The sequence below is a fragment of the Capricornis sumatraensis genome, chromosome 7, assembly GCF_032405125.1.
Source record: "Capricornis sumatraensis isolate serow.1 chromosome 7, serow.2, whole genome shotgun sequence".
NCBI lineage: Eukaryota > Metazoa > Chordata > Mammalia > Artiodactyla > Bovidae > Capricornis > Capricornis sumatraensis.
The window spans coordinates 70,829,903-70,847,579 of NC_091075.1; the positions used below are offsets into that span (position 1 = coordinate 70,829,903).

General features: G+C 41.0%; 1 protein-coding gene across 1 annotated transcript in view; it reads left to right on the plus strand.

The window, feature by feature from the left end:
* The window catches only part of SPATA18 (spermatogenesis associated 18), a 58,666-nt gene extending 50,558 nt beyond the window's left edge, over positions 1–8,108 (plus strand). Inside the window, exon 13 of the mRNA XM_068974948.1 lies at positions 8,002–8,108. Within this exon, the coding sequence (XP_068831049.1) occupies positions 8,002–8,108 (107 nt within the window). The remainder of the gene's footprint in view (positions 1–8,001) is intronic.
* Positions 8,109–17,677: the final 9,569 nt, after the last annotated feature.

A 17,677-nucleotide genomic window follows, 5' to 3' on the forward strand; every position in this document is an offset into this window, starting at 1 on the left:
CCCCTTCTCCTCCCACCTTCAATCTTCCCCAGCATCAGGGTCTTTTCCAACAAGTCAGTTCTTCGCATCCGGTGGCCAAAGTATTGGAGTTTCAGCTTCAGCATCAGTCCTTTCAATGAATATTCAGCACCAATTTCCTTTAGGATGGACTGGTTGAATCTCCTTGCAGCCGAAGGGACTCTCAAGAGTCTTCTCCAACACCACAGTTCAAAAGCATCAGTTCTTCGGCGCTCAGCTTTCTTTATGGTCCAACTCACATCCATACATGACTACTGGAAAAACTGTAGCTTTGACTAGATGGGTCTTTGTTCTGCAGTTCAATATGCTATCTAGGTTGGTCATAACTTTCCTTCCAAGGAGCAAGCATCTTTTAATTTCATGGCTGCAGTCACCATCTGCAGTGATTTTGGAGCCCCCCAAAATAAAATCTGACAAGGCTTCCATTGTTTCCCCATCTATTTGCCATGAAGTGATGAGACTGGATGCCATGATCTTAGTTTTCTGAAAGTTGAGTTTTAAGCAAATTTCTTCACTCACCTCTTTTACTTTCATCGAAAGGCTCTTTAGTTCCTCTTCACTTTCTGTCATCTGCATATCTGAGGTTATTGATATTTCTCCCAGCAATCTTGATTCCAACTTGTGCTTTATCCAGCCTTGCATTTCTCATGATGTACTCTGCTTAGAAGTTAAATAAGCGGGGTGACAATATATAGCCTTGATGTACTCCTTTCCCGATTTGGAACCAGTCTGTTGTTCCATGTCCAGTCCTAACTGTTGCTTCTTGACCAGCATACAGATTTCTCAGGAGGCAGGTCAGGTGGTCTGGTATTCCCATATCTTTCAGAATTGTGCACAGTTTGTTGTGATCCACACACTGTAAAAAAGGTAAGGAAACTGTTCATCGAGTACACCATACAGTCTTCCTTCAAGGCTTTCTATTTCAAAATAATAGTCCACCATGTTTTCTCTTGTTCCTCAATGGCCTACTGCACCATTTCTTTTGTTTATTGCTTTGTTTGTTTGTTCCTTCATTCATACACTCGCAAGTTCAATGAGCTTCTCCTGGGTGATAGATACAGTATACACTGCTAGGGATACACTGATAGACAAGGTCTTGGCTCTTCTGAGCTTAAAGTCATGTTCAGTTGTGAGAGCATATATGATGGAAGAAAGAGAAAAATACATCAGTAGAGTAAATTTAAAAGAGAGCTACATATCAATTGAATTAATTTGAGAACAAATACCTATATATAAGAAAGTTATGCAAGACAATAGGAGAAGTATGGTGAACTTCATGAGAGAATGTAACTCAGTTATGTCATCCACAGGTGAATTAGTCAGTCTTTTAACAGGTATCCATTGAAACTATAATCCTAAGATCATCATGAACAATAAAATGAGTGTGGGGAGAGGGGCTCAGAGATCCATCTAACACTTCTTGTTACCCTACTTTGTGTTCCACCTACTATAATCCTAAAAAACGAGGCAAGTTGCAGACCATTATAATTTAGTTTTAGGCACCCTGAGGATCCTTCATGAGGGAGATTGCTGCCAATCGCATTCTATAAATTTTGAGTCAAATGAAAGACTTCTTAGTAGTGTGACTTTAAATAATATCATACCTACAATTACGGGTAATGTGTTATGGAGATTCTAAGAAACTAGTATTCCAAACTGCATTAGGTCATTGAAATATGAGTCCAGGGGCCATATGAATAAGTGACATTCAATATATGCCATTTAAATACCAAAGCGGTGAAGCCTTAATGCAGTGAGTGAATAGAGGCCTTGAAAATGAAGCAGGAATGAATTTTCTTCTTTCAAATGCAATGTGATTGGGTAATTTCATGCTCAAAATTTTTCTCCTAAGGTTGCCAGAATGAACATCATACTTTCCATAATATCACTGGCAATTAGTATGTCAGCCAGGCAGCTAACTCCATCTCCTATTAGGTGAGCAACAGAAAAATATGATAAATGTGTATGCTATAGCTTCATTTTAGTATAGTTTAAGCCATAATTTTAGTGAAACAACCAAAATAATGTCCTGCAATGTGATGTGAAGTATATTTGGAAAAGGTGGTTAATTGTCAGAAGATCTTGAGTGCCACTGGATGAAGTGGACCCTTTTGCAGTTGACTTCTGACGTTGGAGTGCTGGGGCTGCTTCCATCTTCTTAGACCAGGGAACCCAGCCCCGCAACATGTTCCCTGGTCTTCACACAAATCGTCTGTTTGGGATTCTTCAGAGCCTTGACTCTTCTACTGTTTGTGGGGAACTTCAAGGAGAATGTCCTGTAGATTCTCCAAATTAATTTTTCTATGGAAGCCTTTTTCTTCACGGAGTTCTTGAAGAGGTGCTATTCTGGAAGACCTATTTCAGGAAATGCTTCCTAAGACCTACTGTTTTCTACAATCACAGATGCCATGACCATTGGGAGTTAGGTTTTATCAGCTTTTACGAGGGAGGGAAGAATTCTGACTCTGTCACAGATAAACAGACTTTTCACCCAATAAATTTACTATGGAATAAAAGGCTCAGGATGGAAATCTCTTATTTATGTCTATATCTTTATACTTTTGCTTAGCTTTTCCTCTTGTTTTTTTTCACCCTTCTATCAATTGTATCATAAAATAAGATTCCCTTGAACTCAGTGTTTATGTCAATGTTGCTTTTCCAGCATTCCATATTTCTCCTTTAATCCCTTGCATGTTATACCTTGACTTTCACTTCTATTTTCTCTCTCTTGTTCTCTGCTGTTTTCTTTTTCAGGGTTTTGTTTTCCAAGTTAATCTCTCTAGTGAAAATCCATTTACACTTCTTATAAACAGGCACCTAAACTTTAATGTAATTATGAATCAGTGAAAGAGACAAATGGATATTATTCAAAATTAGAACACACCAAATTGCATACCTTATAAAGATGAATTTGCATCCTGATTCATATAAAGAATGCATTTTGTAAAAACTTTTAAATAATTATTTTCTAAAGTTTTGAATATTTGGGTTGTTAAAAATGATGATTCTTAAATTATACTTAACTTCCAATAAGTCTGAGTAGTGATTATACTTACATCTTTAGTCACTTCAGTAAAAATGTTGACTAATACTTCCCAAATTTGTTTGATGGTGAAAATCACTTGGCAGACTTATCAAAGAGAGATTCTTGGATGCCACTCCATACACACTGAATCAAAATCTCCAGGGGCATCTGTATTTTAACATCAGCAGACAAGTTTGAAAAACTGGTCTAGGTCTGGCTTTAATGACTTACAAGCAGAATATTACAGAAATAATTTATTGCATGTATTATGCTGTCCTTTACTTTCTAAACAGAAAATAATAAATTAATTTAAAAGCCTCAGAATATTAACTGATTTTCTGTACTCCAATAATAGGTAGTGAGTGAGTGAGTGAAGATGCTCAGTCGTGTCTGACTCTTTGTGACCCCATGGACTGTAGCCCACCAGGCTCCTCTGTCCATGGGATCCTCCAGGCAAGAATACTGGAGTGGGTTACCACTTCCTTCTCCAGGGGATCTTCCCAACCCAGGGATCGAACCCAGGTCTCCCGCATTGCAGGCAGACGCTTTAACCCCTGAACCGCCAGGGAAGCCCTACTGACAATTTAGTATATGCAGTCTTCATCTGTGTGCATACATATAAAAATGTTGCTGTATAATTAGATTTTCAATAAAAGAGAACAAAAGAGAAGAGAAATTTTACTTTTCTTCCTAGAGGTTAAAAATGTCCTCTCTTGCATTTCTTGTTTGGATAGCTTCTTCGTTGAGCTGTCAGAATGTGTATTTCATAAGTCATTCCCTTCCACCCCGTGTTCACTGTGTATTATGAGAGAGTCACAGAATAACGCGTCTCTGTCGGCCACAGTTCGCCTAGTCGTGGTTGTCTGCCAAATGGAGCTAGTCACCTGGATGAGTCAGACTTAGGAACAGCTTTATGATTATTCATATGAGTCTCTAGAGAAAATCTAAAATAGAGTGAAACTGACATCCAAGCATTAGGCCTCACAGGTGGCCCACCTCAACTGGAATTTTCCCAAAGTTAAATAGAGGAGACAAATTTGGCCTTTTCTGTTTACTCACCAAATGTCCCAAAGAGAAAATTAGAAATGAACCTGTCTCAGCTTATATTCATAAAGACTAAACGCTTTTTCTGTTTTCAGGCCCCAATATCATCTCTCATCACTACAGTGTCTTAGTGTTGAAAAGAAAGTTCTGAAAAGCTCCAGGAAAAAATATGGATATAGAGGAGACAAATTGAATGTGCCAATATTTGAAATACATGGTGCCTTGGTGGAAATAATGATTAATTTCTATCTTAATGTTTTCCTTGTTTGGTTTAGCTTTTCTTCAGTGAGTAGCCAAAAGTGGCCAAAAGACAAAACAACTAATAATCAATGTAAAATTGGGGAGGAGAGATAATCTCCTCCTCCTTAACCAATTTGATTCACAATTAAAAGAAATTCCGCACTATAAATCAATTCCAACCTCAAGGTCTCCTTGGTTCACTTAGGTTTGGGATATGTGTAGAGGTAACCACCAGATGGCAACATTGCTTAAGAAATGAGAGGCTATTAGTCCTGGTACTAAGACTTGCTGCTGCTGCTGCTGCTGCTAAGTCACTAAGACTCGCTAGAGAATAGTAAAATCTTTTCCTTAGGTAAAATCTGTAATTTAGTTACTAGTTTTACTGCTCTCCATAAATTTGGAGAACAACTTAAATTGATGGAGAATGGCCAGGCATAAAATACAAAGAGTGTGATAGAAAACGTGAAGTGTTATATAGCTATCATTATACCTAATGAAGGATTTATGTGTTTGATCCCCCAAGGCTCAAGAAACAATTCCTGTGCTAGAACAAAGCTTTCTCTGTGTTGACTTTAAAATTTCTTTATGCAACCTAACACCATCATCTTGTTAATTTGCAGCTCTTACTAAAACATAATTCAATTCCTTAATAAATATTTTTATTATATTTATATAATACAACTCTTTGCTATACCATTATATAGCATATAGCTCTTTGCTCTTAAACATGGAGTAGGAGAAACTGAAGGTTCAATAATCCTTTAAGATCTCCAAGGTTTCTCAAACTGTTACCTTTTCCCATGGTCCAAACTCCCCAGGTAAATCCTGAGCAGGGAGGTCAGTTTCAGAAACCCTTAGGATTATTCCAAACAATTCAGTTTTCACCTGGAAGATAGAATAATATTGCTGAGAAACTGTCTACAAAATTACAGGAACTCACCAGGATAATATTGTGAGCATTTGAAAAAGTCCCCAATGAAAGGAAGAAAATTTTATAGCATTAATTAGAACTTTATTAAAAAATAAATCTTTGCAGAAGGAGAAATGTTTCCTGTCAAAAATGTAGAGTTCCAGGCTGAGGGGCAAGGAGATAAATTAGGAGTTTCGGATTAAAATATACACACTACTATATATAAAATAGATAAACAACAAAGACCTACTTACAGCACAGGGAACTATATTCATTATCTTGTAATAATTTATAATGGAGAAGAATCTGAAAATACATGTGTGTGTGTGGTGTGTATATATATATATATATCCGAATCACTATGCTATATACTTGAAACTAACACAACATTGTAAATTAACTATATTTCAATTTAAAAAATGTAGACTTCCATTTTGGTTTCTCTAGACCTACTCTTGGAGAAGGCGATGGCACCCCACTCCAGTACTCTTGCCTGAAAATTCCCATGGACGGAGCAGCCTGGTGGGCGGGAGTCCATGGGGTCACGAAGAGTCGGACACGACTGAGCGACTTCCCTTTCACTTTTCACTTTCATGCATTGGAGAAGGAAATGGCAACGCACACCAGTGTTCTTGCCTGGAAAATCCCAGGGACAGGGAAGCCTGGTGGGCTGCCGTCTATGGGGTTGCACCAAATCAGACACGACTGAAGCGACTTAGCAGCAGCAGCAGCAGCAGCAGCAGAACTACTCTGGTTGTTTTTTTTTTTTTTTCTACTTTATTTTTAAACAATTTTTCAGAGAACATTGATTTTAAATTTTACATCTGTACAGTCAGTGAATACAGTCAATGAAAGTCTCACTATGGGAACTGTCCCTTCTGTCAATGGCCACACATCTAAGTTTAAATTAAAATTCTAGTCTCCAAGCAAAATTTGATGACAGATTTTCTACTTCCTCTTCCTTTATGAGTCTTCAATCCAGTTCTTTTGGCTCTGTATCACCTGGATCAGACTTTTGGGGAAAGTGGTCAATTCCCTATTTTTCCAGTATCCTCAGAGATATAGCAGTTTTAGGATATTGTCACTGACGGCTGGGGAAAGAAACGCTTCCTTGCTGTGGGTTTATTATCAATAACAAAGATGCTATTAATTAATATTTTAAGCCATCAGCAAGCCTAGAGCTTATCTGTATTTAGTTTTAACAATAGAGCATCTGTCTACTCTGTATTTAATTTTTAATAAACAGACATTGTGCTTGGTCCCAGGAGGGCAGAAGTCATTGTGGGAAAGGTACCTATCCCTCTTAAACCAAAATAGTGTAATAGAACCTTTGCCCTAGAAAGGGAAAGGGACAGTTTTGAATGTTAAAGATGTAAGGAAAAGGGGTGAGGATTAAAGAAGGGTTGAAAGGGGGGCTGTTTTCAAAGACATCTCTTTGTTCCTAGTTTTGCTACCAGAACTATGTCTATTAAGGCAAGCAGAGGTGAAAATACAGTGCCCATGTTCAGTTGCGGAGATTTTGCTTTTTGCATCCACAGGGAGCCCCTCTCATTTGGATAACTGCTACTCAAAGTGCAAGTTGACAAGGAGCTGGGATCAGAATATAAATCGATGCACTGCTTGCTTCACTGAGAAAGTTTTGCTAAGGGAAAAAACAAACCAAAAAGCTGCACTAAACAGCATGGTTAGGGACATAGTTGATTTGAATTTTGATGCAAGCTCGTTATTTAATGATGGACCTGAAGTCAATAGTTTGTGAACTGACAGCAGTCCTGAGCAGCACTGATTAGACTAGATGAGAGCTGTGGCACCTGGGCTTCCTTGGTGGTCCAGTGCTTAGGAATCCACCTGCCAATGCAGGGCACGTGGGTTTGATTTCTGGTCCAGAAAGATCCTGCATGCTGCAGAGCTGCTGTTCTCTGCAGCAAAAGAAGCCACCGCAATGAGAAGCCCCTGCTCACCGCAACTAGGGAAACCGGAATGTAGCAACGAGGACCCAGCGTAGCCAAAACAAAAACCGGACGGTGCCCCTAGAACTGTGCATTGCTCAAAAGTGAAACTTACAGTAAACTTGCATGAGAGAAGGTGGCTTTAGTATTGGTTTAGTGGCATCTGCGAAGTCTTGGAAGGTCTCATTTAAGAGGAGATTCTCAGAACCATTTTTGCTATTTCCCTATTGAGGAGGATATAAACCTTATATAAACCATATTCTTCAAACAGGGCTTCTGTCTTCCTTTTGAGATTCTTAGGAAAAGCATGAACTAGGGTCTGGACTAGGGTGAGGCAAGTGATAGCAGTTGTATAATTAAAAGATACCAAAAATTCAGTAATAAAATATTTTAATGCAATATTTAAAAAAAGTCAAAGTTAAGGGAAAAAAATCCACGACGAACAAAGTGTTTGCTTTTTAAATAAAGACAGGATGATATTGATAATACATTTTTTTTGGGTTCTGAATCTATGATTTGAATTGTCTGAAGTGTCTGCAAATTAATTCGACATGGCTAGTATCTCTGGGCTTTGATGAGAAAATCTCATTGTGATCTGTTTCTTTTCAATGAATCAGATTGGAAACAAAACAAGACCAAAAGTAGCAAGTTTCTTGTATCCCATGAAACTGCATTTATCAGCAACTTTCCTTTGTAGCCACAGAAACAAGAAAATGCTAAATCTAAGAAATAACGAGGATTTGCCCATCTTTGGTTTCTGATCATGTGAACTGTGTTACACAGGTCTGATCAATCAACTTCCTTTTGATTTCTAGGACTGTTTCAGACCAACACGGACAATCGGATGGAAGCGCCACCTGATGTGTGGCTTTCTGTACTGGTGGACCTGAAAGGCATTTCTAATCAAGGGTACTGTGAATAAAAATGCAAAGAGATTCAATAACAGTGGAACAGTTTTATTTGAGCAAAACAGAATCTCTGAAATTCACCATCTTGTGTCAACAAGAAAGACGTTTCTTTGGGGAAGTCACAGCCAGGGATGTTGTTAATTACTGGATGCAATTCCCTTGTCGGGTCTTTGATGGGGCATTCTGAAATATGCATTTCATTTGACTTTAGTCTCTGTGTGCTGGAGAGCTGCCTTGAGAAGAGATGGCCCTCCAGCAATTGCAGGATGGTGCAGTGTACACCAGCACTTGAGTGATCTCTGCCTTGAAGAACAATGAGAACTTTAGAAAGCAACTGGAAAGTCATCAACTTTGGAGGTAATACTGATGCCCCACTGACCCTCTCTCTTGGAAACCTCATTCCTAAGAGCCAGAAATATGTTTAACTGAACTCGTTAATTTCTAAATATTCTTAATTGTGACAATAGAGTTATTGAAAACAAAAGAAAGCTGATTTTTTCCTTCTTCCCAAGAACCTGCAGAACTATGTATGCTTACAACCCTGAGGCCCAGGGGCAATGTTCTGTTATGATTTTTAAACTTGACACAGAGGACCAGGACCAACCCTGGGCTGCTGCCAGTCACACTGAACATGAACTAGGGTATATCAGCAAAGCAAGGTCACCCCCCAAATAAAACTATTTAGTGTCTGTCATTCTCAAAAAATACTATAACTAGCTTTAGGGGAAAAAAATCAGAATTTTGTTAGAGTTCCTTAAGCTTTTAGACTGTGAAAAATATTGAATTATATAAGGGTGAGGGGGTTGCATTATAATTTCTTCAAGTTTAAGGTCTTTGAAGGCAAAGTAACACTCACATACAGGTGCAAAACGCAAAGCCAGACTGTCAACTGAGAGTTTTAGAGAAGATGGTCAGCCAGCTCGCCTGATGAGGGGGTTGCTTTTATTACCAGAAACTCTGACTAGAAAAGAGGTCCTTCACGTCTGGAGGATTCCCTTTACTCCTGCTCCTTATTGCGGGTGTGATGATTCCCTCCACCGGTGAAAACGCTTTTCACAGGACTCCCGGCAGAGCCCTAACTTCAGTGCCCGCCCCAACTCCACAGCAGTTGTCTGATGAGGGCATTTTAACCACAGAGGTGGCTCCTTTAGGGCGTCTTCGAGTGTAAAGAAGCCACACCCACCGATGTGGACACTAACTGGGACTGGTGTGGCACTGTTCCCATTAACAGAACACTTCTCTGGGTTTTACTGAGAGAAAAGAGCTGGGTTACCTCCTGCCTCACTTTCCCTCTGGCTCAGCTTTGAGCAAGGCAGACTCCTGACGCTCTGTGCAAAATGCAGGCCTGGAGTTTACCGAGGGGTTTGGGGGGTGCGACTGACATGTAGACGCTGATTTTTTTTTGCACTAGGCTCCTTTCTCTGCGAGTATATAACCAACAGATGGGCATTCCAGAACCAGCCCAAGTGAGAGAGTCTGTATTGCACACAAGCACACGGACACACATTCTGTACCACATGCAAAGACATACTGATGAAGGCTGGAGACCTGGCTGTGGGCAACTTTATTCTGAATATGTAAAGTCAGCCTGCTGGGACCCTGCCTCAGAGAGGAAGGGTCCAGGGAGACTCTTTCCAGGATGAGTCTTTGAAAAAACAATCACTTATGCCTCATGAAGTAAAATATTTGCTTTCAAGTAGAGTAGCATGAGAATTGAGCTGATGCCAGCTTTAAAATAATTCTCAGTCCAGAACTTCAGAAGTGGGGTACAAAGATGCCTGTGACAGAAAAAAAAATCTTAGGTGTTTTCCCCCTTGAAGTCAAGCGAAGAGCTTGAGAGTATTCTAGCTTTCAACCCCATGTCTCAGGGAAGTGGGAGACTTTCCCCCAAGGCTGTGAGTCTCCACCCTGGAGACACCGGGTGGGTGAGAGCTTCCACCATTGGCCCACAGGGCATGTCCCTGGGTTAGAGGAATGGTCTCATCCTCAAGGTGGCTGCTCCTCCATTCATGTTGGGGCTGCAGGACAGACACTACCCAGGACTCTGCAGGGCTGGGTTTCTGTTGAGGAATGCAGGGCCTTGGAGGGAGAGCTAGCAGGAACATGAAGGTACAGAAGGAAGACAAGAAGTTACCCCCAGATGGTAGCCCCTGTCGAGGCACCATCTTGAAGAAATATGGCATCCGTCTGAGTTCCTTATCTTCTCTCCTCTCCCCTCTTCCCCCTTCTCTCTCTCCTGGGATTTCAGCCTAACTAAGAAGAATATTTTGTTGCAACAAGGCTTTCTAACCAGCAGGTGGGAGTTCCCTTTGGGATCCAGGATGAGGGAGAGAGCGTTTTGAGTGGATAAAAGAGATGTATTTGGAGAGGGGCACAGGACAGGGGTGAAACTGGTGGGATAAAAATCACGGCTGAGAGAAGCGGCAGATTACTGGGTGGGTCTGGAAGTCTCATCATTTGCTGGTCCCTCTGAGGCGGCAGCCAAACTGTCCATTCTTTCTTGTCTCCTCCCCTTCCTCTTGTCCCCCAGAACTGCCTGAGCCCTGAACCAACCCTTGACCCTCTGAGTAGGCTGTTTGATCTGTGGAACTACTGCCCAGGCTTCAGGTCTTTGGGGCTGAGAATTCCTACTCTGCCTGTGGTTTCCTTTGTGAACTTGGGCAATTCATTTAACTTCCCAGAGACTCACTTTGATGGATAAAATGGGAGGGTTATAAGAACTAAATTTGAAATAAAGCAGAACAGGTACTAGATAAATGTGTTGAGAACCTCAGTCTCCACAGAACATTGAAGAAATAGCTGGAAAAGTTAAGCTGTCTCTTGCTGACGATGCTCAGCTTCCTGTCTCCTCATACCTTGCTCCAGCCCCGTCCCTTCCTCCTCAGTGCTGTGGCCCTTTCCCCCGATTCCCAGGTTCTGAGTTTTCTAGTTTTCAGGTCCCAGGCAGGGGCACTCCTAGGAATCCTGGGACTTTACTTGTGAGAAGCTGTCAGTGAAGACAGGACACGGAGCCAAGGAAAACCCACTGTAGGGTGTATAGATGGTCAGGTCAGACCTGATTCTCCTACCAGCTTTGGTGGAAACTCATCACTGCTGTTTCTTTAGAAAGATTTAATATTTTTGAGAAATAGCAGTTCAGTATTGTGCATAAGAGAGGGGACTGAAGAGCACATTGTTTTAGCAGGAAGAAAAGCAGACATCTTATATAACAGGAGCACCCCGCTGCAATCCTATTGTACTATATCGACATATTCTACACCATTATAATACAAAGCAAAGAATTTATGACGCTGGGGAACTTTACCCATCCAGGTTTTCTCCTGCAGTGTAAAGAAGTCTGAGCATTTAGGACAAGACCTGTGAACTGATTCCTTCTGTAATGAGACCTCTGCGCAAAGGCTCTCTCCATGCTATGTCTGTAGAAGTAACCAGTGTAATTTCTGGTCTGGTCTGGAGCTTTGATGAAAGGAAGAGAGGCCCCATTTCCTCTTGGTATGGCTAGTTCTTGCAGTGTTCCCTAGAAGCAGTGTTTTGTCTAGTCCTAACGGAATTTGAGAGCTGAAGGCATCATTCCTTCCACTTTGCAGATGCAAAAGCTTAGTAACTTGTGAACGGTCTCAGCTCCAGCACCCACCCCCTCCACCCGCCACCCCTCATTTTTTCTATTAAGATGTATGACAGCAAAGAGTCCCCACAGTTATTCTGTCAGAGTTGGAGAAAATGGGCCTCAGCAATGTGTTATTTTAATACTGAGCTCACTAAATCCCTCTCCTGGCTCGACTCACTCTTCTAATTAAAAACTCAATTAACTCAAATATATAAACATGGGGAAAGTGCGAGCTCGTGTTTCATTTGGAGCCCAGCTTCAGTGAACGGCAGACAGTTTTTATGCCTCTTACTTTCTGCAGTGTGAACCTGCAGGGGCCGATTACCCAGCCTCTGCTTCTCTGACTGCCATATGCTTTCCTCGCTGCAACGTTAATCAAGACCAGACTTCGCTTGATGTGAAATAAGATCTGAAGGCCCCGAGAAGTCATCCTCTTGAAATCTAAGCAGCTGGATCCCACAGACTGAGAGAATCTGATTTAGAAACATCATTTCCAGGCTAGGTTTCCAGTCCATCTTAAAGGGGACATGGCTCACATCTTTGGGCCCTGGGTTGCATGAGATCTTGGGGTTTCCTGTGACCCTGAACCCGGCTATAGAGCTAGTTTAGGAAATGAGAAATTAATTTTTGGATGGTCATATGGTTAGATCTGTTGAGTTCACCGGGTTTACGAAGGGTTTTCCAGCAACTTAGAGAACAATGAATATTGTTATAGATCAAGTACTGTATATGAGTTTTTTCAAGACTTTTAATTAAATCAGATGAACAGAGCTCCAGTGAGACCTTGTGGGAGTTGAGAAAGCTGCAAATAAATTGTTCTTGGCCCACAATGAAATGAGAAGTGGAGTCTGGAGTTTTAATAGAGTTGTGGAGGCTTAGGGGGAAACAGATCCCTGAGACACAGGGCAGCTGCGTTGTTTCTCCCAGACCTTGCTTGGTGGTGGTGATGGTAGGGTTCTCTGCCCAGAGACTTACTCTTTGGTCGAAGTGAGAAACCGAAGTGTCTATAGAGCAGCGCCCATGAAAAGAGACCATTGTCCCAGAAAAGCTTTTTTTTTTAGTCTTTGGTGGCGAACCTGGAGCTTTTCATATTTATTTGCTCAGTGGAAAGAGAACTGCCACTTCCTGGTTTATGACCCACATCTTCCACCTTTCCAGATATGTGCAAAGGAGGTGATAATGTCTCCAGAACTACCTTGAGTGAGACTCACATGAGACAGCAACTATGGAAGGAAGCACGACACTTGGACCCTTAGATTATTCAAGTGTTCGGCAGTTCCACTGAAGTCACAAAGGGCCTCTTCCTAATCTGATATGCAAAGCAAGCTCCTGTGTTTATATGGAAGTGATAAACTCTGCCTCACAGTATGACACCTGAAGGGCATGACTCTAGATTTCTTTTACACAGTAGAATTCATTGTGTGATCAATATACTATTTTTTTCCAGGTATCTGTTTACTCACTGCTGAATATAATTTCTGTTATGTTGGCTCAATTATGTTTTCTGAAACATGGTTTATGGAAATTTATCAATATTTATATCATCCTGATTAAATCATATAGAGAAATAGTCCTTAATATCAAGAGCTTGAGATAAAAATTTCCACCAGGTCAAGATGGCAAAATACCCTGTTCTCTGAAGACATACTTTTTTAAACATAAAAAGTTTAGTGCAATTTAAGGATTTATGTTATTTATACTTCATCTAGAAACCTCAAACAGATGCCATCTTATCTCATACAACTACTTACTCAAATCTTGAATGACAAATTCCTTTAATTGCAGAGGTGGTTGGGAAAATACGCTCTCAAGGCCCACACATTCATTCTGTCTGGACACCCTGTTCCCCAACTAGCGTCAAATACCTGTGGTTTGCGTTTGCCTGGGGCAGGGCAAGTGGAACCAGCTGGGAGATTTCAGTGGAAAATTCTTGATTAAACACAAGGGTTGTGTAACTCAGATATCTGAGGTCTCCTGAGCCCTTATGATCTAGACAGGAGTGGCCTAACCTACAAATAAAGACCTCAAGTTAAGTACAGTGTCCACTCAAGATTCTGAAATTCATTGCCATCTCCTGTGTCCTCTGAGGTCTTGTTTTACGTTCTGAATCTTGGTGGTGTTTCCATTTTCTCTGCCCCATACTACTCCAAACTTAGAATCTTCTTCTGGATTGTGCTCTCGCAAATGCTTGTGAATACACAACTGTGAACTAGAGTAAAAGGGTTTTTTTTCTTAATTTTTAAAAACTTGTTTTTGGTTGCATTGAATCTTCATTGCTGTGCAAGGGCTTTCTCCAGTTGTGGTGAGCTGGGGCTGCTCTCTAGCTGCAGTGAATGGGCTTCTCATTGCTGTCTTCTCTCGCGGCAGAACACAGGCTCCAGGGGCATGTGCTTCAGGAATCGCGGTACAGGGGCTCAGGAGTTGTGGTACACAAGCTTTAGTTTCCTGAGGCATGTGAACTCTTCCTGGACCAGGGATTGAACCATGTCCCCTGAACTGGCAGGCAGATTCTTATCCATTGTCCCTTCAGGGAAGTCCTGTAGAAGAACTTTTACTAAAGGTCTATGAATTAGTAGGTGAGAGCTTCACAACAGCACACAACACAGTAATCAGTGTACAATTGCATATCAAATAGTTTTATTATTTTTTAACTTTATTGAGATAAATTGATACACAACAATTGTATACATTTAACGTCTAAATCTTGATGACTTTGGACACATGCATACACCTGTAATATCATTCCAAGGTACTAAACATATACCTTACCTCCCAAAATTTCCTGTGTTCTTTTTGCATTTTGTTTTTTCCAGTAAGAACACTTCCTGAGATCTATCCTGTAAAAGTACATGGTACCATGTTGTTAGCTATAGGTACTGTATTATACAGCAGATCTCTAGAACTTATTCATCTTGTGTAACAGAAACTTTATACCTTTTGAAAAACAATTCCCCATTTCCCTCTTCCCTAGCCCCTGACAACAACCATCTTATTCTTGATTTCGATAAGTTTGACCATTTTATATTCTTATTTTAAAAAATTTTTTCTTGGAGTATAGTTGACTTATGAATTTGACTATTCTTAAATATCTCATTTAGGTGGAACTTCCCTGGTAGCTCAGCTGGTAAGAATCCGCCTGCAATGCAGGAGACCCGTTTGATTCCTGGCTTGGGAGGATCTCCTGAAGAAGGGATAGGCTACCCACTCCAAGTATTCTTGTCTGGAGAATCCTATGGATGGAGGAGCCAGGTGGGCTACGGTCCACAGGGTCACAAAGAGTCAGACACGACTGAGGGACTAACACTTTTCATTTAGGTGGTGTGCACATTTTCCCTATGATTGCCTTATTTTACTTAATGGAATGTCCTCTAGTTTCATCCATGTTGTCACAAATGATGGCATTTCCTCTTTTTTAAAAGGCTGAATAATATTTTGTATTCTCTCTCTCTTTAGTCATGTTCAACTCTTTGTGACCTTATGAACTGTAGCCCACCAGGCTCCTCTGTCCATGGGATTCTCCAGATAAGAATATTGGACTGGGTTGCTGTGCCCTCTTCCAGGGGATCTTCCTGACTCAGGGACTGAACCCACATCTCTTATGTCTCCTGTCTTGGCAGGTGGGCTCTTTACCACTAGTGCTGCCTGGGAAGTCACCACCCCCTCCCCCACATATATATATATATATATATATACAAATATGTATCTCACATTTTCTTTATATATTCATCTGGCCATTAGGGTTGTCTCTGTATATTTTTGAGAACTTCCATATTGCTTTCTATAGTAACTTCAACATTCTGAGTTCCCATTAAAGTGTGCAAAGGTTTTAATTTCTCCCCATCCTTGCCAACACTTGGCTGTTTTAAGACACCTATCACCACCAGCATATCTCACTAGCCTGTCACACCGTATAACGTCCAGGCTTCATGCCACTTTGCTAGCTCTTCTTCTCTCTTAATCTCCCCTCTCTTCCTTGACTCCCATAAGGCCTGAGTTGCCTACAAGGACTCCATACTTCTCTAGCTTTGTTCTCTCTAGCCCCTATTCTCAATGCGCCTCCAGACCCACTTTCTCAGGATCAGAATCCATCATGGTGTTTTTCACTGAGTAAGAGTATCACTCCTTCAGCCAGTCCATCCTCCTTTCAAGAAGGCAAACTCTCGCTTCTTAGTTTATCAACACCTTGATCTCAGACTTCTAGCCTCCAGAACAGTGAGAAATAAACATTGTTTAAACCACCCAGTCCCTGCTATTTTGTTATAACAGCCAAGTTGACTAAGACAACCGCAATGTGAGAACTTAAACTGCCACACCCTACAATTTTTAAAAGAAAAGCTGAAATTTTCTGGTAATTAAAACAGCACGTAAGCCAAATGAAACAAAACTGCAGGCTGAATGCAACCTCTGGATCACCACTTTGCAACTTTTCCTATAATAATTAAGAGCTTGGACTCTAAAATTAGAAAGGCCAGAGTTTCTCAAGACTTAGCACTCATTAGCTGTGTGTCCTTGGGCCAATTAACATCTTTTAGGAATTCAGTTCTCTCCTCTGTAAGCTAAGCATAATGATAGCACCCTATGGGGTTAGATCATTTAGGAAAAGTAGCACATTGCAAACAAATAGAAAATGCTAAAATGAGTCCATCTGAAAAGGCTACATACTGTATGATTCTAACTACATGACATTCTGGAAAAGACAAAAGTATGGAGACTGTAGAAAGGTCAGTGGTTGCCAGAGACCAAGGGGAGGAAAGGAGGAATGAATTGGAGCACAGGGACATTTTAGGGCAGTGAAACTATTCTGTTTGATACTATAATGGGAAATATATGTCATCATACATTTGTCAAAACTAGTAGAAGGTATAATGCAGTGAATCTTAATGTAACTATGGATTTTAATTAATGATAATGTATTAATATTAGCTCTTAAAGGAAATCAGTCCTGTATATTCATTGGAAGGACTGATGCTGAAGCTGAAACTCCAATACTTTGGCCACCTGATGCAAAAAGCTGACTCATTTGAAAAGACCCTGATGCTGGGAAAGATTGAGGGCAAGAAGAGAAAGGGACAACAGAGGATGAGATGGTTGGATGGCATCACCGACTCAATGGACATGGGTTTGGGTGAACTCCGGGAGTTGGTGATGGACAGGGAGGCCAGGTGTGCTGCGTGCGGTTCATGGGGTCACAAAGAGCTGGACACAACTGAGTGACTGAACTAAACTGAACTGAATATTAGCACATCAGCTGTAACAAATGCACCACACTAATGTCAGATGTTAATAATAAGGGGAAACTGGGGATGAGATGAGAAGGTATATGGGAAAAAAATGTCAAAATGAATGATGATTATTGATGATGAAGATAATATGGTCTGTATGTTTATACTAGTAGTTGCTGCTGTATACCAAGCCACCCCCCAATTTCATGGTTTAAGGCAATAACTATATATTATTGCTCACAAGTTAATGGGGCAGCTTTGTGGTTCTGATGATTTGGACCAGGGTGGCTCATGCCCTTACAGTCAGCGGCAAATCAACAAACTCTTCCTGGGGACTTCCCTGGGTCCAGTGGTTAAGATTTAGCTCTCCAATGCAAGGGACGCAGGTTCAATCCTTGATTGGTGAACTAAGATCCCACATTCTGAGGGGTAACTGAGCTCTTGTGTCATAACTAGAGAGTCCTTGTGCCACAATAAAAGGTCCTGCATGCTGCAGTGAAGATCCTATGCGATGCAACTAAGACCCAATGAAGCCAAATAAATAAATACTAATTTTTTTTCTTTTTTTAAGAGCTCATCTTGGTGAAACTTTGTAACATGGGGCTCTTGGATCAGCTACCACTTGTATTATAGGTGCCAGCAGGGATCACAGCTGATACAGTCCAGTCAACTGACTGTGGACCGTGTGGTCTTTCATTCTCTAACAGGCTTGTCCAAGTTTGTTCACATGGTGGAGCCAAGGTCAAGGAGACGG